Here is a 27,783-nt window from a genome sequence, read left to right as displayed (position 1 = left end):
ATTAGGGTTAGAGCTAAACTCTGCAGGATACCGGCCCTCCAGGAACAAGTTTGGTGACCCATGGCCTAGAATATATAATTAGTATATGGTGTATATTTTAAAAAAAATGCAGGCATGTGGGCTTCAATCCCGCTACCTATCACTTGCGCGCGCTCATTTGAGCTGATTCCCCATGTGGCAAAAACAGGTCCATCATTTTGGGTAGAACATTCAAAGACATTCAGGGGAGGCCTCAAAGCACTGTAGAGTGCCTTTGATAGAACATTCAACAAAGCAATACGTTTTAAGAAGTTAAACATCTTTTAGTGTATACAAAGAGCAATTACCCCTGACAGAAACTAAATTGAAATCGACATTACATTTTCAAATGTATTACAAAAATAATACAAAAACAAGCTTTTCCGGGCTTATAATTTATTTCCAATGAATTAACAATTACTTTTATGTTCACAAGTTAACGTGTTTCTATATTAACATAAATATGTCTCAAACATACACTATATACATTTTTTTATTCTATGAGTTGAGCTGAGGGTGGCAAAATTTCAATAATAAAAGTTAATTATGGAGCAAGAACTCTGAGACACTACAAATGCTACAAAACTGTAGAAAATATTCCCTTTAAACTAGGTGAATCCTTCATACATCCTTCATTGTACATTCAACTTGCTTAAATATATATGTACTTTGATGCTGTGGGAAACAAATGACAAAACAAGTACACATAAACAAGCTTTAGAAAAACATGTTATAAATAAGCAACATACAAAATAATTTTGTCATGTTGCTTTCACTGGGTTATGCTTTAAACCAAAAATGTACTATCATTTTACTCTACATTATAAGGATCAATACTGATAACAATTCCCACCGTACAGAAAGCAAAACCACTCCTATAACTTTATCCCAGTAAATACATGTTTTTGCTCTGCACATTCCAACATTTGGGCCTTTTTTTCACAATTCAAGAGGTCTTCATTAAAATGAGACAGGTGGGTAGCCCATTTTCTGAGGAGCCTATTTCTTGAAATTTATGCAATATTACATCAAGGAAAAACTACAGCAAAAACATTGCTGTTGCTATTAGTATGTCCAGATCAGAATTCAGCAGTCGGTTTTGGGGTTTTGTTTGGGCTCATCCCTTACCTACTTAAAACTATCCCGACCACACAAAGTAAGCAACTTCATCCAAGTCCACTGGATAATCAGTAAGGTACATGGGGCCTTTGTCAAAATACTCTCCCTTGTAACTTCTCCATCTGCCTGCAGGAAGGTATATATCTCTTTCCTGCTTGCCCAGTTCAAGAACAGGTGCCACCAGGAGGTCATCTCCTATGAGGAACTGAGAGTCAATTTTGTAAGCTGCCTCATCATCTGTTGCAATCCACCAAAGAGGGCGAATTATGGGATCCCCAGTGTACAGCACTTCCCCAGCAAGCTCCAGAACTCGAGGGGCTACAAGAGACTCGTGGAGAGCGGTGAACTTCTTGGCGATATTCACAACCTCATCATCATAGTGCCACGGTGGAAGTGAGAACTGCATGGTTGGCATGAAAGCTGAGAGCTCTAGCCAACGGATGTACAGCTCACGATCTGGAAGGCCAGTGAGGTTTGAGTATGTATTTCCACCTATTATGTCTGGCATAATAAACTGGTAGCCAAGAATACTTATAGTAAGTACAGTTGGGATTATAGATTTGAGGCCTAGGGTGTATCCCCATAGTGACTCACGGTCAATAATTCTGAAGAAGCAGGAGATGTTTTGAGATTGATAGCCTGACCGCAGCTCTGCACGGTCACTGAACGGTATTGCCATCTCAGTGTAGCGGCGGGTAAAGGTACTGGGATCCTGCAGAGGAACAAAGGTACTGAACTGCTGGGGTAAGTAGCTTGTCTCTCCTGCATCAAACTTGAAAGATGCCACGCCATACTTGTTCTTGAGGGTGCGAAGATTCAAGGCATACCAGTCCCGAGCTTCTGGATTTGTGAAATCCAAAATGCCAGCTATACCGTTCCACCAACGTACCAATGCGGGAAGCTGGCTACCAGGCACCCGTACAAACAGTCCTCGTTCTATTCCAACACCAAAATTGACAGAATTATAGTTGACAAATGGATGAGTCCACAAGGTTACCTGGAATCCATCTTCCCTCAGTTTTTGAAACATGGCTGAGGCGTTGGGGAACTTTATGGGATCTAACTCAAACTCTCCATAGCCACTAGTATATCTGTCGTACAGCTCCAGGTGACTGCAGTTGAAGCCATTTTTTTGGATATCAGATGCAAATTTCAATGTTCGTTCTTGGTTCACTTCTTTTAGAGCTCTTGTTGACCAGATTGGTTGTCTGAAAACAGCTTCTGAAGGAACCTTATTGGGCTTGTTGAAATATCGACGAACCATGTACTTGTGTATAGAGGTGACATCAAGCCCCACACATACACGATAACTCAGAGTCACATGATGAGGATTATCAGGGTCTGGCCTATAAGGGCTGTCATTATATCGAGCTTGGAACCACAGAGTTCTGTTTGTTTCATCCCAGCCGAGGTGAAAAGGAACAGAATCATTAATTTTTATGGCCGTAGCGTTGGATGAAAGCCAGTAGCGCTCCAAGATGCCACCAAATGCCTGATGATTCGAATGAATATCACCTGTAATGAAAGGTTTGGGAGCCTGATGTCCTTTTAATACTATTGGCCAATGCTGCAACCAAGTCTCCGCACCACCATACCAGTATGATCTACTGCAGGACATGACATGCTCCACCAACCGATGCTCCTCCAGCTCGTCCCAGCGCACACGATAGCACTGGACTGTGTCTTTAGGCTTTACCGTTTCTATGAAGAAATTTATATTTCCAGCGATGGATTTGTCACATCGGAGAATCTGTCCCTCTTTTGAACATGAGTCCAGATCAAGGGTTCCAGACCTAAAATGCACAATTAAAAACAATGTGACTTCTAATCATAATTATGCGAATACAAGAAAACAGGATATTTAAACAAAATACAAATGTATTTAAACAAAATACCTGAATTCCATTTTGAAAATGACAACCCCAGTTTGGCTTCGGATGACAAAACCATCTTTTTTAAGATCTAATCGTTCAGTTGTCAAAAGGTTGGCCTTCTGGAGAGAAGAGGAGTAGTAGCACCATGCTACGATCGCAGCAAAAACCAGTATAACTCCAAGAGTGCTCGCTAATATCACTGGCCGGCTTGGTCTTCCACCTCTCTTCCTCTTAGGTGGTGAGTAACGGCTCATGGCACCAGTGCCAAAATCTCCAACAGTTGCCGTTACGATTTGGTACATCTTCACAGCACTCTTACATACACAGCCTTCTATAAAATGTTTCTAACTTATGAGCAGAAAGCAGACTGTTTCAGGTGTACTGCACATGGGCTGCACATGGTGGAAGTAGCAGCTGGCCAGGATGACTTGAAAATGTTGCCATGCCTAGATATATTGAGACAATTTAAAAGGAATAATATGTAAATATATATATATATATATGCAATACTTTTTTAATGCAAAAATACAATGATTGGATGTGATATATGAATTCCAAAATAAAACAACACCCAGTGTTTATTTCCAAATGGTTTGTTAGCCCTTTACTCATGTCTTAACTCATTCCAAACCTGTATGACTTTCTTTCTTTTGTGGAACTAAATTAATTAATTAATTTAATTTAATAAACTGAGAAAATTCTGAGAAATGTCTTATTGTCTTTTTGTACCAACATGCTTCAGATTATCTTCTTTTGTGTTGTGCAAAAGAAAAATTAAACGCCACACAGGTTCGGAAGTACAAAATGTTACTTTTTGGGTGAACTATCTCTTATAGATTTGCAATAAATGGAATGGGGAAAATCTACAATTGTAAACATCTTTGTGTGCGCGACACAAAAGCTGATTGAAGCTATTGCTGCAGCTGAACAGTCCTCGAGGCATGTATTGAACATGGAGTTTCCAATACAGTGTTGTGATGCTCTGTAACAGGCACACTCTATTGATTTGATGGACAGTTGCGACAGAATAAACGCATCTGCTATCATTTTAACAAATTGTCATTACAATTTTAAGGTTGTGTAATTGTGAAAAGTACTATTTTTAGTAGTTATAGTTTCGCGGTTTAACAGATTCATCCTCAGCACCGACAGAAAAACAAATGTCACTGGAGAAGTGATCTCTCTGACACATTACCCGACTGATTCAAGTAAAACTGCTACTGCTTGATACTAGTTTTCAAGGTGTTCGCTTGAGAAAGCACAAAGATGATTAATGTCTATTTTATGTTATGACACCTCATGTATCTATGCGATAAGCAATAAACTTTCTCCATTCAGAAGGAAACAATACAATACAAAACTACGTTAAAGTTTTACTTTCACTCAGTTCCTATTTGTGTCGCCAGCTAAACTTTTTTAGGAAAATCCCAAAGTTTTCATAAATAAACTTACTCTGATATTGACGTTACGACTGCACATCGGTCAAAACGCTCTTGAATGAACGTTCATGAAAACAGAAGCAAGTTCGACCAGCTTGTGTGCATCATGGGTAATGTAGTATAATAAGAGGTGGTGTTTCAACCAGGTTTTGTATGTTTCATAACACACGTATTCCACTAGATGGCAGTATATTATAAGATTTAAAAAAAAACTTACATTCTATGGACCATTTCAACGGATATTCGACGGTATAAGGAAGTGACGTCCTCAGACGTTTCCGGTTAGCGCTCGAGCGCATTCAAAACAATGGCGGCAGGCGCTTGATGCACAGTGGGATTGCGATTCTTTTATTTAATTCTGCTGTTTAAAATGTCAAAATTAACATTAGATCCTTGTTGCTCGACTGCGATACGCGTTCACCGCCATCTCTCGTGTACATCAATCAGAGCCGTCCGGAAGACTACTTTTAATGCTCTTTGTAAGTGTGCACCTCAGTCATATTTAAAGAGTAATTATATATACATATATTAAATACCTAACTTGCGTTTTCGCTAGACTTAAAAAGTATGCGCTGTAGGTTTTGATAGATCTGAGATTTAAAAATGGCGCTACCGGAAATGCTTCAGGACCAGACATGCGCAGTAGCGTTGCAACGCCTTTGTTATTGTTTACGTCCTGAGTTCTCATTGTAAAACAATATCAGCAGCTTCACTTGTATTCTAGAAGCCTTGATGAGAGACTGCAAGAGATTACTATTTTAGTGTATATTTACAGTATTGTGATTCTGATGGAGATCTACAAGAACTGGCAAAGACGTTTTTATTTTAAAAAGTTGTTTAATAAATGAAACACTGAGTGAGAATGTATACACCCCATGACCTGAACTTTCACCCTGGACACTGATCAGTGTAAAAACAAACAAGAAAACGTTCACCTCAGCAAATAGAAATAGGAAATTATTGCTACCTAGCAGCGTGCTGCTAAGCAATGTCAACACATTACAAAAATTAAAAGTATTTTCTGATATTTTCTAATACACAAAAATAATGCTGTCTCAACGATCCAAAAATATCAGGCTATATCAAGAACTAGACGCATCATACCACCTATAAAAGAACAATGAAGCGTGTGTCTTTCCATGTAGTCATGCATGGGCAGACTCTGCAGAACACTGTTGAGTCTAGGTAACAAATGTCCTTTTCTCTCTCCCAGTCTCCCCGTCCCCAGTGACACACAAATAAAAACAAACACATATCAGCATTCCTGGGCGTCGCTCAGTACTCAATTTCATTAAAATTTTCAGAAAATCCTGAGTATGAGATGCTGTCTCCAGGATCTAGAGAAAGAGAGAGTTATAAAAAGTATAAGCACATGTACAAATACATCCTCTATGTCTTACAGGGTGCCATGTTACTGCTGCCTTGGTAAACACATTCAGATAACTACAGTAACAGTATGTGAGACAAATCCCAGTGAGATCTGCAGTAAAGAAAGCACCTGCTCCCCCCACCTGCCGTTACTGCAGTGCAGTCACCTGACCTCACACAACCTACTGCAATACATCACATAAAAGAATGAGAGGATGAGGCGATGCATGGCATTCCTGTTCAACCTTCAGGTTATGTGTTTGACTTCACATACTATACAATTCACAAGAAGACAATTATGTAACCATTCATGATAATTGAAATTGCAAAGCATGACGTGTGATGATGTAACACATTTTTGTCTAATCTATTAATTTATTGAAAATATAAACTGTTAAATAAAACAACAATATATAAATAAACTGAAGAATAATTTCTTAATTAGTTTGCCTAATCTTATCTTATTAGTCAAAGTATTGAAAAAAAAAAGTTAAAAAAAATATATATATATTTCTACAAAAAATGTATGTTGTATATATACATATTGTTGAAGAAAATTAATTTTATGTTGATTCTCGTATGTTTATGTAGTGCAAAACATTTTTTGGTATGGCTGTGTAGAAGGAAAAGGGTCTGGGGATTTTAGCCTAAGATGTATGGACGACAAGGGGGGTCCACAGGAGGGTGTTGGGCGAAAAACTGGACCAGTGGGAGACGGGCCAGATGTATGTTAGTGACCTGAAAGGTTATTTGGGCCCTCAATATAAGGGGAGTGGGGTTTTACAGCATGATATAGTAGAATGTTGTTTACTTCCTCGCCACATATGGAAAAGTACAACTGAGGGAGGTTTGTAAGCTTGTGACCTTGAGTGTCTAGAGTGTGGATATAAGGTGGAGGAGCACCCTCCCCGGGTTGTCACACTCTGCAGAGACCTGTGTGTTTCTGTATGACTGTCTGACCTTCTTTGCAAAGAATAAAACCATTTTAAAGACTAAGAGTGAGTTTGTCTCTTAAAATTGCCACAACAATTTACATATATATACACACACATATACATATACATATATATATATATATATATATATATATATATATATATATGTGTGTGTGTGTGTGTATGTATGACAAGAAAAGATGGAGGGAGGATCCCGGCAGACCCTCATGACTGTCGAGTCCCTTAAAGAGGCAGTTCACCCAAAAATTAAAATTTTGCCATCATTTACTCACCCTCATGTCATTCCAAACCTATATGAATTTCTCTCTTATGTTAACATAAAAGAGGATATTTTGAAGAATGCTTGTAATTAAACAGTTGATGGTCCCCATTTCCCTACTATGGAAGTCAATTGGGACCAACAACTGTTTGGTTCTTCAAAATATCTTCTTTTGTGCTCAACATAAGAAAGAAACCTAAACAGGTTTGGAGTGAAATGAGGGTAAATGGCTAAATTTTCATTTTTGGGTGAACTATTCCTTTAAAATATCAGATATCTTGAGCTTTTTATGCCATCCAACTTTAACTCTGAAAAATTTAAAATATATTTTTGGTCCTAAACTGTTCACTCACCATTGCACGGTCCCTTTTTAAACACAATATCATCGATTGCAATGTCACTCCTTATTGAGGATCCTCTGATAGCTTCAAATATAATCTGCAAACAATTAGAGAGACATTAAACCTTTCAGTGACTTTTTACATGCAAAAACGTAACACGGTAATATTCATAGCGACACTCCATCAGTTTCATGGCACCTCAAGTACCGTTATCTTAGCAATCAAATGGTTACTTTGATGTACTTCGACATTATAAAAGATGTATTTCAAAGGCATTTTTCAACAACAAAGGGAGTAAGAGTGTGTCTCTAACCCAGTGCCTTGTGTAACACTCGTAATCCACCATGGCCTTCATCCAGGACACACTTTGTTCTCCTTGTCTTGTCCAAAGCAATCTCTCCCTGTCCCCCTTTTGCAGCAGGACATTAAGAGTTCCTGTCCCTGAGCCATACATGTGGTAGAAGAAGATCAGACACTGAGGTCCAACTGAACCCCTCAGCTCGGTGGACATGAGCCTGGCCGACTGCTTGGGTAACATGTAAGACGCCTCAATGTACATGTAGTAGCCTTGAAATCAGAGCAGGAAAGACTCAGCATACGCTGTCTCATTACATCAGCAATGTTAATAAAGCATTTCATGCTGAAGCATAAATTTGACTCACCTACCCCTAAGGTGTGATCCCCCTTGGGTCCTGTGTAAGACGTGGGTGTATGTCCCCTGATCCGTAACCATTGTCCTTTTTTAGCTTTCTTTTTCTGGGTATATCCGCAGTCCCCAGTTTCAAAGTTACAATGTCCAGGAGGTGGATTCAAGGGGCCTAAACAGAGCACCAAAGTTCCACCATATTAGGCTTTGAAATGGTTAAAAGCTTGTCTATTTCTGTCCACCACAGCCGGCACTGCCCATTTAATGTCTATGTTTGTGAGGGCAGATGTTCTCCATTGCCATGGAATATATGTCTATAAAAAGAATATTTAAGAAACTTAGGCAAGGGCCTTGCCCATTTCCTAAGCCACATTGTTTAAAACGTGCTCACAACTGACAAGAAACTTCTGCCAAGCAACCTGTAAGTAATACAGTTTACTCTTTATTAGAACAATCAACTACTTAAATCTTTTTCAAGTCATGGGTTTTACTCCCATAAAAGCAACACAACTGGGTCAAACACCGTGTTATCCTTTGGACAATTCTAAATATGGGGACAGTTTTAGACAAACCCATGTATGTCAGAGAACCAAATACCTATCCACGCAAAACATTTCTTCATGCTTCTTTGAATAGAAAAGCACACATAATATTTTAGTTGTTCTCCATTTAAGTGAGCATCTGGAAATATGCACACAATAAATTTATGAGACAGTGAATGTTTCTTATAGCTCCACTATGATAAAATCACTGCTTTAAGTTTGAGTTTTAGTATAGTGTTTAATTTATTTTTATTTCAGTTTCGTTTTAGTGATTTTAGTACTTAGAACTTAAACAGTTAAAACTTGTTTTATTTCATTTAGTTGCAAAGGCAAACATTTTAAATGTTCATCTAATATTTATATTATTTCATTTAAGGTTTATATAAATTAACAAAAACATTTTTGTATATATAGTTTTAGTTAGATCATACATATTCATACATTCAGATCATAGAGTTCAGGATTTGAATTTGCTTCTCAAAATAAAAAAATCACATGTTCTTTATCAACATTAATTTATATTTTACTTTTAGGGCTATATTATCAGTATATCCCCCTGATAATATAGTCCTAAAAGTAAAATAAAAATTAATATTTGTATGTACATACAGATAGATAGTGGCCCATTTCAATAGTTTATGCAGTTTGATTGTTTACTGTCTCACTGCAGTGAAGCAGCCACGAACCTTCATGTGAAGAATTTCAAAGATTTACAATACAAGCCTCCATTGTACTAAAAATACACATAATACCACACAGTGCGTCCAAATGGCACTTGACAGTAGTCAAAAAGGATTTCCAAATGCCTTTTGGAATCATTTCTGCTTTGAAATTCAAAGATCTGGATGTGGACAGTACCACATGACCCTGGTGTTTGTTAAAAAACAGTAGGTGATTCAGTCAGGAATTGTCTTGTGGGCGGTGAGAGCGAGTGATAAAGAGTGATAAAGCACCCTGTAAAAAACTTACATCATGTAATACAATTACCATCTGAATAGGGCTATTTCTCATTGTCAAAAAGGCAGAAGTACCTGTAGCAACCCGGCAGTCTCCAAGGGTCACTGAGATGTCATCGAGAGAAACAAGCCCACAGTCCCAGAAGTTTCTGCAGATGCTGACAAATGCTACCTTAAAGGGAAGTTAAGATAAAAATGTCCATAATGACAAATAGTTCAAATATGGAAGAACATGGTCTAGTACGTCATCATTTTACCCAAAAACAAAACAAAAATGTCTATTAAACATTAACTAAAAGTTATTTTAAAAGACAATGCAAATAACCCATGTAATTTGTCCTTAACATTTACAGTACAGACCTAATTTTAAAACTTGATTTTTTTGTGGTTTTTCTCATAAATTGCTTTGACATTTGGAGGAGGCACAAAATATTAGACAAATGGACATGCTATTAATGGGGTTTTGATGTGGTTTGCCTGTAGACAGACACTCCATTAAAAAGAGGCTTGCGCTTCACTTATTATCCCTGAGATTACAAAAGGATTTCACACACGGGGTGACCCAAAGTTCAATAAAAGATTCGTTACGGCTTATCATTTGGAAATGACAAGAAAATACTTTACTAAAACAAAAAAGTATTAAAACTTAATTTGTGCTTATCTTTCAGGACACTACTTCTTTCACCTATAATCTGAAGAACACTTAAACCTTTATGTTGTAACGGTTTTCTATTTGAATATATTTTAAATATAAAAATATATTATATTAAATATATTTATATATGAATTGAAATCATATTTAAATATAAATATATTTTAAATATTTAATATAATTTGAAAAATTCCTGAGATGGCAAAAGTGAATTTTCTGTACCCATCACTGTAGTTTTCAGTGTCACATGATCCTTCAGAAATCATTATGATATGCTTATTTGATGTTCAACAAACGTTTCTTATTTTTATCAATGTTAAAAACAGTTCTGCTGATTAATATTTTTATGGAAACCATGATCATTTATTTTCAGGATTCTTTGATAAACAGAAAGTTCAAGAGAACAGGATGTTCTTGAAATGGCAGTATTGTGTATATAAAGTCTTTACTGACATGTTTGATCAATTTAATGCATACTTGCTGAATAAAAGTACTAATTTATTTATCTATTTATTTTAAATGTTCCTGACCCCAAAGGGTGGTGTACACAAAAACAAAGTAATAAAAACAATATCATACTCTACTGAATAGTGAAATAAATTAAAATTAGTCATTATCATGCACACAACCCAGCCTTGAAGAAACTCATATTTAACAACAAGCCATTCATTTTACACTTACCTTAGTAGGCATGGGCTTTAGATATGTGATTTCCACCTCTGTCCAAACATCTTTAGACCTCTCAGACACGGTCCAGATTTTCTCCTGAGCTTTGGTGTTTTCATCATAGACATAGAGAGCTAGAGCATTATCTATTTTCATGAAGCCATGCAGGGCATAGTAGAACCTGAGGCAGTATTTATGGTTCCCTGGTAGGGACGGTCCAAAAAGACGGCCCACATACCCTGAACGAGAGGTATGACGAGTGTTGGCCAGTAGAAATGACCCTGTGCATGTAATGGACAGACATGAAAGATTTATAAGTCATAAATCATCAGTGAAATAAATGATTTTATGAATGTTATCTTATTTTGTAACTTTTTTATTCCTTAAGATTTCCTCTTCTATCATATTAAAGGAATAGTTAACCCAAAAATTTAAAGTTGCTGAAAATGTTGTCATCCTCATGTAGGCTATATGAATTTGTTTCTTCATTAGAACAGATTTGGAGAAATTTTGGATCCTCTGCAGTGAATGGGTGCCGTCAGAATAACAGCCCAAACAGTTGATAAAAACATCACAATAATCCACAAGAAATTCACACGACTCCAGTCCATCAATTAATGTCTTGTGAAGTGAATAGCTGCGTATTTGTAATAAACAGATCCATCATTTAGGAGTTTCTTTCAGTTTCTTCAGTGAAATTGTGATGCTTTTTTCAGCTGTAAAAACTCTGACAGCACCCGTTCACATCAGGGGATCCACTGGTGAGCAAGTGATGTAATGCTAACTTTCTCCAAATCTGTTCTGTTGAAAAAACAAACTCATCTACATTTTTTAATCAAATGAGTGTATCTTGATTTTGGGGTATTTAACTATTCATTTAATAGTTATTCACTATGAAAACTGATTTAATTAAAATTAAATAAATATACATATACATATAGGAAGTTGTAGGAATCTCACTGATTAAAACAGCTCCATAACATTGAACTTAATTGTGTCAAATGCACATAAAAAATATCATATATATAGTATGTGATGTAAATGTATGATATTTACATAAATTAGACTCTATTTTTATAAAAAGAGTCTAAAAGTATGATTAAAAATTTCTTCATCAGGCTTGTACACATTTTTTTAAGCCAGATTCCACAAATTTGGTGAATTGATGAAAAGAACAGTCTCACTTCGCACCAGTGCCTGTAGTGTGATCCCCGATGCGGTAAACATTTGGTTTCACAGAGACCCTGTTCCACACCGAACCTCCAGTCTGTTCCTGATAATACTGACACAGGCCCTCCTCAAAGTCACAGTTTGCCACAGAGGGGTCAAACGCTGGCTCTGGAACATGAGGCACATGAAGTTAACTCACATCATGAACATCTCCCACAAAGGCAGATTTTCTGTAAAATGTAACTGCTGACTAAATGGAATGTCAGTGTGGTTGCTACATAACATGACAACAACAAAATTCCCCTTTAAACAGCAATGTGGGGCTTTTTTGGGTCGTTGATTGTAACGCTGAAGGCCCCTGTTAGAAAAAATTACTTCTTTTTGTCTAAAAAATATGTAAATTATGTTGGAAAATAAATTTCTTGTTATTAAATATTGGTGGAGCAACATAATTTGATCACAGGAAAATGTAACGTCTAAGTTACATATGTAACCCTTGAGATGTTACATTGACACTGACATTTGGGGTTTCCCTTGGGAACCCCAGTCACATCTGAGTAGTAAAAAACAGGTCAATGAGAATTGGTGAGTGGAAATTGCATGCCCAGCCACTCAGACGGGTATATAAGGAGGTGGTGTGTATCCACTCATTTAGGTTTGGCTTGCATGATGTCTCTGTTCCCTCATTCAGGGAAACAGGTTTACATATGTGACCGAGACATTCCCTTTCAGTCAGTCACTTTCAGCCTTATTAATGTTTGGGCTCCATATGGAAAGCGCCACAACCACTTATATGTGTTACGAGATCTGGTGATGCAGATGTTGGCAGGTACAAGCATGCCAAGTAACAGCTGGAATTCCACATCATACCCAGTGCCCTGTTGTGAGCCAGAGAACCTTTCATTTGGTTGGGATCACAAATAGTTGTGAAAAGTTTCCTACAGGAAAGAGAAATTCCGCACTTTCACAATAGTTGAAAGAGCTGTTGGTACAGTCACAACCAGATGTATTACACTGGGGAAGCATACCTAAGTCCATGCAGTGAAGGACACTACAGAGGCCACATCCTGGGAGGCAGCATGTGGAGAGTACAAATATGGACTGACCAAGAAGGCAGTACTACATATGGAGTTTCTGCAGTAGACCTCAACTGGAGGGGGAAGAGTCTAATGCAAAAACTGGACAGAAGCAACTCTGTCTATGGGAAGACATAGGTTTACCAAGAGGGAAACCATTCTGTGAAAGGAACACTCAAGGGATCACCCGAAGGGAATCACTATAATATATGTGGGGCACTGAGCTCCGTACAGGGGCTGACCAATGGGAATGCAACACAAGTACTGAGCCTGGTCAGCAGCACTGCCAACAAGTCGAAGCAGTTGATGTGCCACTGCAAGGCTGTATGCTCATTGCACACAGTATGCACAAAACAATAACATGCCTGGACACTTGTTCTAAGGGCACTCCCGCCCATAGAAAAGGAAGGTCCGACCAAGGACTGAAAGTCTGGCATCAACTCAATGTGACATGAACCCAGAGAGCGCCACGGCGCCATGCCCATCTCAGGACTCAGGACATGTAACCAGTGCTGAAACTGTCTCATATGCATCAATCCGAGCAGCGCCACCGCAGCTGCAGATGCCATATCCCCCAGGAGCCTCTGAATTTTTTTCAATGGAACCTCTGTTTTCCATTGAACAAGTTTCAGGAGTTCAGCACTGACTCGTTCGTGAGCTTGTGGCTGGATATGTAACTGGAATATCAAATTCCATGTCAAATTCATATTTGAGAAGCTCGTGAATATACCAGCATTTTCCAAACCACCTTGTGCCCTCTTTGTTGGACTCTAGACGGAACCAATCATTGTCAGCTGCTTTGTTATTTTCAACATACTTTATGAGAGCTAAATATTCTTCTCGAAGTCTCTGAACCCATAGTTCTTTGTCTCTTGGTCCTGAATTTGTTTTTAAAAGCGGTATTTCAGAAACTACCTTCTTCGTTCGTGAGCTTGGCTGTCACAAGTTCAACAAGCAGAGCTTGCTCTTTTCCCAGTTAACCTGAAGCCCCAACTAGACTGGACGCCAGCCCCTTGGCGGCCTGCTGGCAGCGGTATCTTTCCGAGGCAAGATATGCTTGATGGCCTCCTTTTGCTTCTGGACTGCCAAGAACTGCTGCACAAGGTCCTCAACAGTGTCACTGAAAAGGCCAGCCTGAGAGATGGGGGCGTCAAGAAAGCAAGCCTTGTCAGTGTCCGTCATCTCAGCAAGTTTGAGCCAGAGATGTCCTCCCAGAAGGAGGAAGCTAAGCTGAGTCATCGTCCTCTGAATTACCTCATCCCTCAGATGTCAATCGGCATCTGATCCTCCTCCGGAGCCTCAAAAAAAATAGTCAGATTGCCGCAAGATGGCCCAGCAATCTCCTTCGAGTGTATGATGGCAAGCAACGTCATGGAGGAGTGGAAGGTCCGTGAGGACTGGCCTGGCAGAAGAGCTCCCACTTAACCATGATATTACTGGCAAAACACAGCTGAATGCGCTGTAAACAGAAGTGTCCAGCAAAGAGAATTTCCCGATGATTGGAGAAATCGAGAAGCGCATATAACAGCAACCATTTGGCTCCTTAGTAAAAATCTGAATACATGGATGCACGGCACTTCCTTATACGCCCATGTGCATGGAGGAGTGGCTGGGCATGCAAATTCCACTCGCCAATGTCTCATTGGCCTGTTTTTTACTACTCAGAGGTGAGTGGGGCTCCCAAGGGAAACACCAAATGTCAGTGTCAATATAACATCAACATGACTGACTGAAAGGGAACTATTTTATGAGATGGCAATTTCCAATGAATTTGTACAGTGATAATTGTATGAAAAGTATGATTTTTAGAAAAACATTAACCATGAATGTCCAACCCAAACCCCACACCTAAACATTAGCATCAGAGGATTGTAAGCAGTTGTAGAAATGTAGAAATGAGATTGTACAAATTCATACGAATTAGCCACAAATTGGCCAAAGCATAAAATAGATACAAATTGTCATTAAATGACCTCAAAATCAATCTAAATATTTCATGTAATAACATTACAGATCAGGAATTTGCAGTCTATAGCCATAAACACGTTTAAGAATAATGCCGTGAGAAAAAAATATCCTTTTACTCTGAGGATTGTTTATCCCAATTGTACACCAAATAATTGAACAGCACAGATATTTTGATTCTTCACAGCCTAATAAGCATGGTAAAAAAGTACTTAAGCAATAGAAACATCAGTACAGAATACAGTATGTTTCCATAGCCCCAATTAAAAAGACATGTCTACAAAAGAGTTAACATATGTTCAGAAAGTTACAGTGCCTGTTGAAAAGAAACCATAAAACTTGCTAGTGGTTTTCAAGCTCTGTAAACAGCTGTATTGTGTTATTTGGGATTATGCACAGTTGCATAAAGCGTGTTAGTGCTTATTATGTAACAGAACAGCACTGACCTGTCTCTGTGTGGCAAAACTCTGGAGAGAAAGAAATGTCATCCAAAGCAACATAGCCACCACGAGGACTGTTGAATGCCACCTCAAACACCACCTAGCAAGCCAAACACACCAATCAATCTAAATTGAGTGCCCAACATGAAGGGAACAAAGTTGCACAAATTAATTGATTCATTTGGAAAACCAAAAAGTTTAAAATGGATTTAGTTTGTAAGCGTAAATGTAATACAAAAACACTATCAGGTTCAAAGGCATTAGTAACACTTCAGACAGTGAACTCTGCTGGAGAGAATCTCCAGACTCCACACACACTCCTACTCTCATTATTTACATGGTCTCCCAGAGTTGGCTGCTCACACTCAAACATGGCAGCCACAGTGCTAGCTCTTCACTTTATGTTTATTCCTACAGATGCAAAATAAACACTCTTTTCTCTGCAGAACAGAGACTATGTTATGTATAGTCGAAAATATATCACTCGTTGAACTACATTTGGAAATTACTAAAGATATCAATTACCATTGTTACAGTTAATAATCAGAGGAGTTTAGATCAGATTTATAAGGCCTGTTTTCAATAGAACTATCTATACTTGTTTTAGTTACAACAAATGAGTACAGTTTTGACTACTCATTGAGGATTTTGCTAATTGTACAAAACAACATGGCCTAATAGCTGTCATTTCTCATTAACACTATAAATATAATAGGCTACTTAATGTTACATATATACAATTTGTAATATTTAAATATATATATTTAGTGCTGTCAAATTATTAATAGCGATTAATCACATCCAAATAAAAGTTTTTGTTTACATAATACAGTGGGTACGGAAAGTATTCAGACCCCCTTCAATCTTTCACTCTTTGTTATATTGCAGCCATTTGCTAAAATCATTTAAGTTAATTTTTTTTCCTCATTAATGTACACACAGCACCCCATATTGACAGAAAACACAGAATTGTTGACATTTTTGCAGATTTATTAAAAAAGAAAAACTGAAATATCACATGGTCCTAAGTATTCAGACCCTTTGCTGTGACACTCATATATTTAACTCAGGTACTGTCCATTTCTTCGGATCATCCTTGAGATGGTTCTACACCTTCATTTGAGTCCAGCTGTGTTTGATTATACTGACTGGACTTGATTAGGAAAGCCACACACCTGTCTATATAAGACCTTACAGCTCACAGTGCATGTCAGAGCAAATGAGAATCATGAGGTCAAAGGAATTGCCTGAAGAGCTCAGAGACAGAATTGTGGTAAGGCACAGATCTGGCCAAGGTTACAAAAAAATTCTGCTGTACTTAAGGTTCCTAAGAGCACAGTGGCCTCCATAATCCTTAAATGGAAGACGTTTGGGACGACCAGAACCCTTCCTAGAGCTGGCTGTCCGGCCAAACTGAGCTAGAAGAACCTTGGTGAGAGAGGTAAAGAAGAACCCAAAGATCACTGTGGCTGACCTCCAGAGATGCAGTCGGGAGATGGGAGAAATTTGTAGAAAGTCAACCATCACTGCAGCCCTCCACCAGTCGGGGCTTTATGGCAGAGTGGCCCGACGGAAGCCTCTCCTCAGTGCAAGACACAAAAAAACACCTGAAGGACCACAAGATGGTGAGAAATAAGATTCTCTGGTCTGATGAGACCAAGATAGAACTTTTTGGCCTTAATTCTAAGCGGTATGTGTGGAGAAAACCAGGCACTGCTCATCACCTGTCCAATACAGTCCCAACAGTGAAGCATGGTGGTGGCAGCAACATGCTGTGGGGGTGTTTTTCAGCTGCAGGGACAGGACGACTGGTTGCAATCGAAGGAAAGATGAATGTGACCAAGTACATGGATATCCTGGACGAAAACCTTCTCCAGAGTGCTCAGGACCTCAGACTGGGCCGAAGGTTTACCTTCCAACAAGACAATGACCCTAAGCACACAGCTAAAATAACGAAGGAGTGGCTTCACAACAACTCCGTGACTGTTCTTGAATGGCCCAGCCAGAGCCCTGACTTAAACCCAATTGAGCATCTCTGGAGAGACCTAAAAATGGCTGTCCACCAACGTTTACCATCCAACCTGACAGAACTGGAGAGGATCTGCAAGGAGGAATGGCAGAGGATCCCCAAATCCAGGTGTGAAAAACTTGATGCATCTTTCCCAAAAAGACTCATGGCTGTATTAGATCAAAAGGGTGCTTCTACTAAATACTGAGCAAAGGGTCTGAATACTTAGGACCATGTGATTTATTTCAGTTTTTCTTTTTTAATAAATCTGCAAAAATGTCAACAATTCTGTGTTTTTCTGTCAATATGGGGTGCTGTGTGTACATTAATGAGGAAAAAAATGAACAAATGATTTTAGCAAATGGGTGCAATATAACAAAGAGTGAAAAATTTAAGGGGGTCTGAATACTTTCCGTACCCACTGTATATGAGTGTGTACTGTGTATATTTATTATGTATATATATAAATACAAACACATGCATGTAAATATTTAAGAAACATATGTTATGTTTATGTTAAATAATTTTACATATATCAAATATAATAATATAAATGTATATACATGTAAATATTGTCAAAATATATACTGTGTGTATTTATATATACATAATAAATAAACACCGTATGCATACATTTATTATGTAAACAAAAACTTTTATTTTGAATGCAATTAATCATGATTAATCGTTGGACAGCACTAATATATAGATATCTATATATAAAATTATCTATCTATATATATATGAAAAACATAAGTTAAAACCCCCAAAATTTTGAACAGTTTGGGGACGATTAGTTTTTTTTTTGTTTTTTAAGAAATTAATATTTCTATTTAGCAAGCATGCATTAAATTGATGGAAGGTTACATTAAGACTTAGACTTAATTATACTAAAATAGAAAAGTTATTTCAAAATTAATTTTCATTTTATATTTTAAGTTGTAATAAAATTTCCAAATATTAATTTATTGTATTTTTGATTAAATAAAAGCAGCCGTGGTGAGTATAAGAGTCTTCTTTCAAAAACATTTTAAAAAATCTTACCAACCCCAAACTTTTGAATGGTTGTGTTTATTCCAATTAGTTACAAATGTCATAATATGAATATTAGTCTAAGGTAGTGACATTCAATAACTACCTGAATGTACATGAAATAATGTTATAGCTACTGCTATTATTGAAAATAATTGCAAAAGTGTTAGCCATTCATCTACTGGAGTTCGAAATATATTTATACAGAGGGTGTAAAGAACCCTTTATAGGACATTATTTCATATTGTTTGACTAAAACTTGCCATCTATGATATGACATAACTCTGCACAGCGTCTTCTATATGTTAACCATGGAATAAAAGAAGGCCCCTTTTATAAATAGGTGCTAGTCTTGTTAAGACAGCTCTTAAGCCGGGAAGTGTATTTGCAAATGACTTGAGTATATTGTGGGTAGTTAAAACCTGTAAGATATATTAAGTAGACATACCATGTTCTAAACGAAAGCTTACATATGGATAGTGTCAACATGTGAATGCACAGCATACTGTACATGCGCAAAAAGATGTAAAGAAAGTGCATTTCCTGTCTAAGAATAACATATTTGTGTTTTATTTTACTTAAAAGAGATTTGTGTGATTTATAGTATATATGTGATTATTTAATGTGATACCCAACTTGATGACAGCAAAATTTGTTTAAAACAGATTCTTATTTTCTTTTTTTTAAGATTTGTTTTTGCCTTTATTTAGTTAAGACAGTGTAACAACAGGAAGTGAAGTGAGAGAGAGAGGGGCGGGATTGGAAAAGGTCCACAAGCCGGGATTCAAACTCGGGACACCAACAGTGCAATGACGGTTGCACATCTGTTTCACAGATTGCTGCTCTCTAATGGAAACAAAATGGATTTGACATGCATGCATTTTATTGATTTTTATTTTTTTTACTTAATATGTATACTATTGTATTAACATCCAATGACCATTTTAGGATTTTTATTGCCTTTCTTGAATTTGTTCCTTGTTAATGTTTAACATTATATAAGAAACATGAATATTAGTCTAGGAGACAGTAAAAGTTGGATAAGCCATCATTTGTAATATGTACTTATTTGTAGACAGATTTTTATGTATGCTATGTATGACTTGTACCTTCAATATTGTTAAAGATGGAGGATTAAGGATTAATTTCGAACATGAAATATTAGAACATAGTGTCCATTGTAATCAATGGTTCCCTGTCATGAAAAGCTAAATAAAGATTCCTTTTTTTATTATTAGAAGTGAAGATATATTTGAATAAGATACTTTTTTGGCTTCACTTATGTCATTGTGTTGTGGCCCCAAGCACCACCAACTCTCTTGAAACTGCACAATACAGGGACACAAATAAAGTTTGTAGAAGAACTTCACTGACCTCTAAAGGATGTGGTGCCTTAATATCCACTTGCACTAACTTCCAATCTGTTGTCGCATACACATCAGGCCTCCATATCTCATCATAGTGGCCCAGCTGGTCCTTAGTGAAGACTGAGAAGAAATTCCCAATGGCTTGGTCCCTTTGATAGTAAAAGGACAAGCACCCAGCCATTGAAGTGGTAGTCATTGGCGACACCAACTTGGCCACCTCTTGGAACCTTTTAGCATAAACTGAGTCCACATACATGTAGTGACCTAGTTCAGAGTGGAAAAATAAAAGAAAGGATAGATTCACAAAGCACATTCCTCAGGGTGAGAGAGTAAGCAAGTTCCAAACCAGGAGAATTGTGGGTTGTGAAAAGCCATGACCTCGGTGGAGTGCCTGGTATGATTCATTCCAGTTCTTGACCTATTGTGCAGTATGAAGCTATCCTGTCAGTCTGTGTTACCTCTCTCATTGTTCATGGTGTGATCATCTGGAAGGTTTGACTGAGGGTCCCGGGCCAAACTCCCACCCACATACCAGTTCACATTGGGATTCCACTGATTACTGTAGCCACACAAGTGGTGCTCCTCAAAGTTGCACTCTAAAACAGACAATGGGAGAAAAGTCTAATTGCATTACCACAGTGGTTCTTCATGAGTTAAAAACGGAGGCATTGCAAAGTACATCTACATTGTTGACCACAGACATGAGAACCAATAAGGATTGTGTGAAGTTTCTTTTTTTTCAGATGTTCTTCTGTGTGTACCAGATTTTGAGTGAACAAACAATTGAATTATATTTTTAACAATCAAATAGCTTCAGAAGACTTGGAAAGCAGCACATAAATGCTATGGACTGTTGTTATTGTATTTTTAGAATGAAATTGTCGAATGGGTTTGGAACAACATGAGGGTGAGGAAAAGTCAAGGTTTTTATTATGGAAAACTTTTTTTTTTATTGCTCCTGCAAGTCAGTATCACTTTTTTATTTACTAACCTACTTATATAAATTCCAATCATTTTGCATTATATAGTATATATTGACAAATATTTAATTTGATTCAATTACCAGATTAAGTTAAATGAATATGTAATAATGAACATATTTTGCAAAATGTTCATCTCTAGAGTTATTTTTGTTTTAGCTAATTAACATGTTTATGGACATTAAATGTCTTTCCTGAGGTAAGTGTCACCTTATGTGACAGTGTTTACAAGCTTTTGTATTCATGTCTCTTTTTGTGGTTGAAACACTGATTGGGCGTTTATATCCAACTTGATACATTTCATTACGTTTTACGGTTTCTTTCATCATACCCTCTGATGTTCATTCATGTTTATTTTGTGCTGTAACTAGTAGCGAAGAAGAAATGTTATAGCGATCTGTCACTCCACATTAAAGAGCATCAAAACAACATATCATTTTAATTTAGTGAAAGCTGAGACTTTGTTTCTTATCAAAAGCTACAAAGAACAAAGCTTATTGCAATTATTGGATGGGAGGCTCACACAACAAATATTTTTTCCTTATTAAACCATCAAGGATGCTGTGGTCAATAATATGTGTACCCCAAGTATAAAAATAGAGGACTCACCTATACAGTATCCAGGGATTATGTGTATTTCAAAAAGAGCAACGCTATTTCCCATTCCTCTTCTGGGTTTAGCCTCAAATAATAGCTGAATATCAAGAGGTGATAAACAAAGACAAGTGAAAATGTTTGGGCTGTATCAGTTAAATATGCACCAACTGCCATCTATTCAGCTGACAAAAGCACTTATCTAAAGCCTAGAGAACTATATAACGCATCTTCACTCTCTTTCAGTGACTCATTAAATCAAACACAGTTTTAGTTTTAAACAGTCTAATTTTAGAGTAAATATAATATCAGAAGGTTTATATCATACACCTCAAGTCAAAACTAATGTAATGGATTTACTTTTTTCCGATCATAAATCATACAGTAACAACTGTTAATCTATATTCCTTTGTTTACAAAGACCAAGTATTACTCTGAGTCTCTTTCCAAATGTAATTCCCAGAAACTCAGCATTACTACTAGCATAGTAAAATGCTTGTCTGATCAAGGGAGAGGCGTATCCACTGTAGTATTATTAACAAAGGGCTCTTTTCTTCACTCAGCTCCACTCAAACCCTCTTTTAAGCTAACAGTCTACTATGAATAGTCTTGACTACATTATATCACATACACAACCCCCTTGTTTCCCCACTTTTCATTTAAACACAGGAGTGACTTTGCCATGTCAGGAAGATACCTGGTAAGCCCCAGACATATTACGAACGTCCACGCTGGCAATGAGCCAACTGTCTGAGGGTTTGTCCGCCGTCCATAACGTGTAGTCAAAGTTCTCACCCTCGGGTCGCAAGTGCAGTTGAAGAGAGCCTGAGCCTGAGATCTGATAGACCAACCGCACACAGCTCCAGTCTCTGAGCTCCAGCTGCGGGCTGACCAGGACATACTTCTCTTTCTCACCAAAAGATGAGGACTCCGCTGTGATGAAGCGGCCTAATAGAACCAGAAGACGCATAACGGTGAGAACATTTGCGCAGAAACACAAGAGCATTACATCATAAATTTAAGAAGAGAACAAAAACACTTCAAAAATGTAAAAGAAGCTAATTGTTCCTGATTGTTTAAACATTCAGTTGTGTTATTTTTATTGGAGGCTATAACAATGCGTCTAGAATGTCCGAAGCCAAATCTGTCAAATGATAAAGGTCCCACAGGGTCATCAGTAATGCACAGAAACTTCTTAAAAGAAGACAAAGCACCATTTTAAACTGTGTGCCTAAAAACGGGTGTGATCTGTATCAGGTTCTATAAAAATAAAGTGCAAGCAATTACAGCAAGCAAGGGAGACTCAAGTGTTGATTTAACAGTCCATTTAATCTTCTGGCTTCAACAGAGCGACTGTTTAGAGCACAGAAATAGGTTACGTTCACATTTAAACAGTTTATTAAAGAAGAAATATCAGCTGTCAGATGTAAAGTAATCATATATGTTGTGAACGTATCCAGTTTCCTCTTGTTTAATATGCATCAAACCAAGACATGATGTAAGAGTGTGTTTGCCGCCGTTAGCTTCAGTGATTTCTGATAGCTCCAGATGTTCTTATGATGATTCATTCCAGGTGCCAGATGAAAAAAAAGAAGCCTTTTTTCTCTTTTCTTTACGACCTCTTATAAAAACACTTATTTTCTGCACTATGGTTTGGCCCTCTTTTGAGATCTCATATATTTAGTCCATGAGCGAATACCAATCATTAATATCCCACTTCTCCGGCCACAACATCAGCTTCTGAGGTAGGTGAAGTCATGTCTTTGGTGAGGTCTATTGACTTGAGTCCCCATTTTATGGAATGATTAAGAATAAACCACAAAGCAGAGTGTTAACAACACCCACAATTAGCATAGTCACAAGGTCAACACAGAGTTGAACATTTAAAACTAACATAAGGCAATGTACATCACAACCACAATCTAACTAATTGGAGGAAGAGCTGACGTCAATGACCTACATTGGCTTATTATAACACAGTGTAAAAAGGTTCCAGGAAATGTTTCTTTAACTAGTTGCAGAGCTTTTTAAAGTTAATTCATTAACATTATGGTCTCAACAGCGAAAAACTTAGTTTCCAGGAAAACAGATGCTTATTTGTTTCCTGACCATTTTTATTTATGGACACAAACACCACACAACAACACCTCGTCTCTGATCACTATACTATTGTGTACTGTATACATTAATTCACCATTTGTAAACTGATGTTTACTGTTCATTTTTTAGAAATATCAATAACTTTTGTATTAAAACTATATTCACTGAATGTAATTAAAAAATCGAGAATCAAATCGAGAGCTTGCGAATCGAATCGGGACATCAGAATCGATACCAGCCCTAGTTTCTACCAATTTGCTTTTTAGTCTGCGCTGATGAATTTATGTATTACGACGGCGTTTTAGTGCCACGTTAAATTTTTTTTTTTTTTAAATCCAAGATTATGAGGTTAAAGTCGTAATATTATGAGAATAAAGTCTAAATGTTTTCAGAATAAAGCATTCCCAGAAAAAACAAAGTTTGGTCACATTATATAGGCTATAGGATAATATAAAAATATGAAAGATCAGTAACAACCCATGCAGGAATAACATTTTTATTGGCAATAATAATCAGAGGGGTAATTTAGCACAGAAATATGCCAAGGATAAAGTGCAGTTCTTGCTACACACTCCCAACTCACTGCAGCAGCTGGAAGTAACCCATTTACTTCTGAGACTTGAAGGGTTAAATGTGGAGGTGAACTCTGTGAATGTCTGCTGTACATCTCCAGAGGCCTAAAATGATTTCTACTGCTGTCTGAAAATGGCTGGAGAAACAAGGTCACCAGCTCTCCTTTCTTTCTCACCATTTCCATCTCTTTATCTTAACTCCTTCTGGAAATGTTTTCTTACATAATTTTTGGCTGAATGTACATGTAATAAATAAATACAGTGAATACTCTAAATGGTTTTGAGAATTATTTTCACTGAAGCAAAGAGTGGGCATTAGATAAACAATAACATACATTTCTGGCAAATGTCTGAATCCATTCATTAAACATTTAGCAAAGTGCTTCCATTTTCCTAAAACTAAGAAGTCTACCTCTGCTGTGTTTCCGCTACAAAGTTCGTGTTGTCCAGGAAACCAAACAGAGACACAAATGTGTTGCCCAGTCTTTTTTTATTGACCTGAAGGGGAAAAACTCACTTCACAAGCAAAAGGTTGCGACAGTTGTCAACCAGACAACTGCACAACGTATTTTCACTGGATTATACTTCCTTCATCATACTTTGGTTAACAGTCATTCAGAAGCATCTACTCTGTTTTCCCCACAACAGCTGAACCCATCCAGTTGTTCACTAACCATCATAGTTTTTGGCAGAGGACAAAAATAAAAGATAAGCAATGATAACAAAATTATTTTCAGAACAGAGCACAGACGGTTATGGAAAGTGCTCACTGTGCTGAATGCAATATTAAAGTAAATTCAAAATACAAGAAATATACAAGAAAAATGACTAGCATGACAGCTGTCAGCAGCTATAGAGTGAAATATCTCTGTCCAGAGTGCATCCTGCAGGCCAATTAATAATCTATGACAACTCTTAGCAGTTGTGAATTGTCAGAATAAGACCAACAGAGATTGGATCGGCAGTCCAGTTATGCACAGCAGGCTTCCTCAATAAAGTGCAGATGTGCAACCATTAAGCCTTAAACACTGAAGAAAGTAGGGCAGCAATTTTCTATGCCCTTTATATAAAATATAATGATGCATTTCAATACATTCACAGTGCCTTAATATCAAAGTTTTGTGCCATTCAGAATTGAATTGGGAATGTCTTAAATGTCTTTAAAGATGTAAGATTGATAAAAGGTGGTTGCAGGTGCAAGTATACATTTTGATGGTTTTATTTGTAATGGTAGTGTCAGTGTTATTTTAGTTATACATTATACTAACACCTATTGTGGCAATGTGCACAAAGTATCTTGTTAATCAAACCAACCATCAATAAGGAGTTAGAAAAAAAGGGTTTTATGAAAATTCAGAATAGCAAAATCAGATGGATTCTTATATGAATTAAAAGGATAGCACACAAAAATGTAAATTCTGCCCTCTTGGGTGCCATTTATTCACCCTCTTGTCGATGTTATTCCAGACCCATATGACTTTGGTTAGTCTTCAAAACACAAATTAAGTTATTTTTAATGAGACCTGAGAGGTTTCTGCTCCTCCAGTGAAATTCTGCTTCAGATGATAAATGGATTAAAGGTAAGATTTGATTTATATATAAACAATAATCCACACAAATATTTAGTTAACCAATTAAATCTGTTCATCATATAATTCATCATATAATTTCATGGATTCCTTTTACGGCATCTTTATGACATATTTGGATCTTCTACATTTTGGTTACCAAAACGTTTAGGAAGGACAGAAACGGGTTCTTGGATTTCTTTAAAATAGCTTAGTTTGTGTTTTGGAGATTAACCAATGTTTTATGGGCTTGGAACACATGGGTGAGTAAATGATGACAGAACTAAGAATGAACTATAGTACGGTGGCTGAGAAGTGCAAAACAAATCACGATTCTGAAAACAAAATAACAAATTACAAATGCAAATCTAAAAAACAAAATAACAATTCAGAAAACACAACAACAATTCCGAAAACAAATTAACAAGTCAGAAAACACAATGACAAATCAGACAAACCGGAAGAGGTAGGTATAGTTTGAGCCAGCCCCATTGGTTTGGGAATAGATTACTCATCGCTGACTGAACGAGACATCTGTCAATCAAGGTGTACAGGAAGAACGAGAAGAAGAACAGTAGAATCAACTGAAGCATCAGCTCTAGTGGCACAGATGGTAGATTGCGTGTCGTTGTGTTTTTTGACACGATCTACCCGGATTCGATCCCGCCTTTTGCCGAGCTTTTTTTTTCTCCCTTTTCAAATCTTGTGTCACATCGGAAAGGCGTTTATTTTCAATAAAAATTAAGGAAATAATCCAAAAGTTGAAAATAAAGTATCGGGTAGGGTTAGGGTATAAGTAGGGAGGGCTTTTTTGTCCCAATAAGGTGGCATCCATTTAATAATTTGAATTAAAATTATAATTTACACTTTTATTATTGCATACTGTTTTTTTTTTTTTACTACAATACTGAGGTGCAGATAATTGCCACTATTTGCAACAAGTAGTATACATAGCACAAAATCCTGCTATTTTAACATAGTGTAAATAGGTATTTTCACTTAATGTAAATAGCATCTATTGCTATTTTGCACTTAGTTAAATAGCCTCTATCGCTGTTTACACAGTGCAAATAGCTGCTGCCCAAAAATATACATGCATGTACATTGTAACAGAATACAATCAGAATACAAAAAAAATATTCGGCGGTATTTTGGAACCATCCAAGTGATGTCTAACTGATGGTCTCTGACAACCAGACACTTTTAGGGCAGAAAAAGAATATCTGGCAAAGCAGTGCATCAGATAAATGTGCTTGAGCCCTATATAATCAGAAAGTGTCTCATACCTTCCTCGTTGATGTTCCAGGCAGCATAAGCGGGATCAGACGTGTAGTCGCAGCTGTCCGACTCAAAACTGCAAGAGCCCCGCAAAAGCTGCGTCTGAGCCCGCACTAGAAGTGCGACTGCTGAGGATGACATTATATCAGATAGACAGTAAACTATAACGCCTCAGCAAGACTTAAAGACGTTTAAAGTGTTCTGTTAGCAGACGTAAATGTGCAAAAAGTCTACAATAAGTCTACGTTGATGCGAGGATGCATCAAATTAAACTTGCATAAATGCACAGAAGCATGCAAACGAACTAAATAAAATGATCCATTAGGGAAAAGTGATGACCTACCCAGAAGGGTTGAGAAGTGAAGCAAACTCATGGCTGAAGTTGCAGGGATGCTGGAGTGTAAGTGTGAAGGTCCACTAACGCAGATTGCGTACGGCAGCTCTGCGACCGCTGCATTCACTCTCCATGCTTTGACTCTGGCAGAGCCGAACAGAGACGGTGGGAGGAGGGAGGGTTGCTGGGGTTTCTATTTCAGAACAGACAATGGATCGCCTTTGGGTAAGGAGTTTGCCGCTGTGTAAGCGTCTGCAGAAATGACATAGGCTACTTCTTGCTCATCGCTGACAGATTACTTAATCACAGCTTTGATGGCGTTGAATCACTCTAATAGTCCATTTAGTGTAAAGATCATGTTAAACAACAGTGACTTCTGAATTGCATGTCGAATAACTGAATGCAATTGCAGGTTTATTTAGTAAATGTTAGTGATTTTAATTTAATTGAATAATATTTTAGT

At 37.3% G+C, this 27,783-nt stretch overlaps 2 protein-coding genes across 3 annotated transcripts; both read right to left on the bottom strand.

Annotated features, from left to right (window-relative positions):
- Positions 1-286: 286 nt before the first annotated feature.
- LOC306871207 (myogenesis-regulating glycosidase-like) lies at positions 287-4,626 on the bottom strand. The gene is made up of 3 exons (XM_079418985.1): positions 4,464-4,626; positions 3,033-3,457; positions 287-2,930 (listed from the first exon to the last, which is right to left on the bottom strand). Exons 2-3 carry the CDS (start codon positions 3,311-3,313, stop codon positions 1,157-1,159), a joined length of 2,055 nt encoding a protein of 684 aa, XP_079275111.1. The 5' UTR covers positions 3,314-3,457; positions 4,464-4,626; the 3' UTR covers positions 287-1,156.
- Positions 4,627-5,277: 651 nt separating this feature from the next.
- Positions 5,278-27,459, bottom strand: LOC306871209 (MAM domain-containing protein 2-like). Of its 2 annotated transcripts, none has more exons than XR_013784315.1 (14): positions 27,330-27,459; positions 26,995-27,114; positions 22,166-22,416; positions 21,484-21,568; positions 20,353-20,490; positions 19,902-20,158; positions 15,494-15,587; positions 12,028-12,174; positions 10,852-11,117; positions 9,594-9,690; positions 8,041-8,192; positions 7,688-7,941; positions 7,387-7,471; positions 5,278-5,787 (listed from the first exon to the last, which is right to left on the bottom strand). XR_013784315.1 is itself a non-coding variant. In XM_079418987.1 (14 exons), exons 1-14 carry the CDS (start codon positions 27,358-27,360, stop codon positions 5,726-5,728), a joined length of 2,043 nt encoding a protein of 680 aa, XP_079275113.1. In that variant the 5' UTR covers positions 27,361-27,459; the 3' UTR covers positions 5,278-5,725. The 2 variants fall into 2 exon arrangements, 1 of the variants encoding a protein (XP_079275113.1); XM_079418987.1 differs by having other exon boundaries at positions 8,037-8,192.
- Positions 27,460-27,783: the final 324 nt, after the last annotated feature.

This window comes from Barbus barbus, assembly GCF_936440315.1.
Source record: "Barbus barbus genome assembly, chromosome: 6".
Lineage (NCBI taxonomy): Eukaryota > Metazoa > Chordata > Actinopteri > Cypriniformes > Cyprinidae > Barbus > Barbus barbus.
The sequence above is the reverse complement of the archived record's forward strand: the minus strand, read 5'-3'. Positions and strand labels throughout refer to the sequence as shown.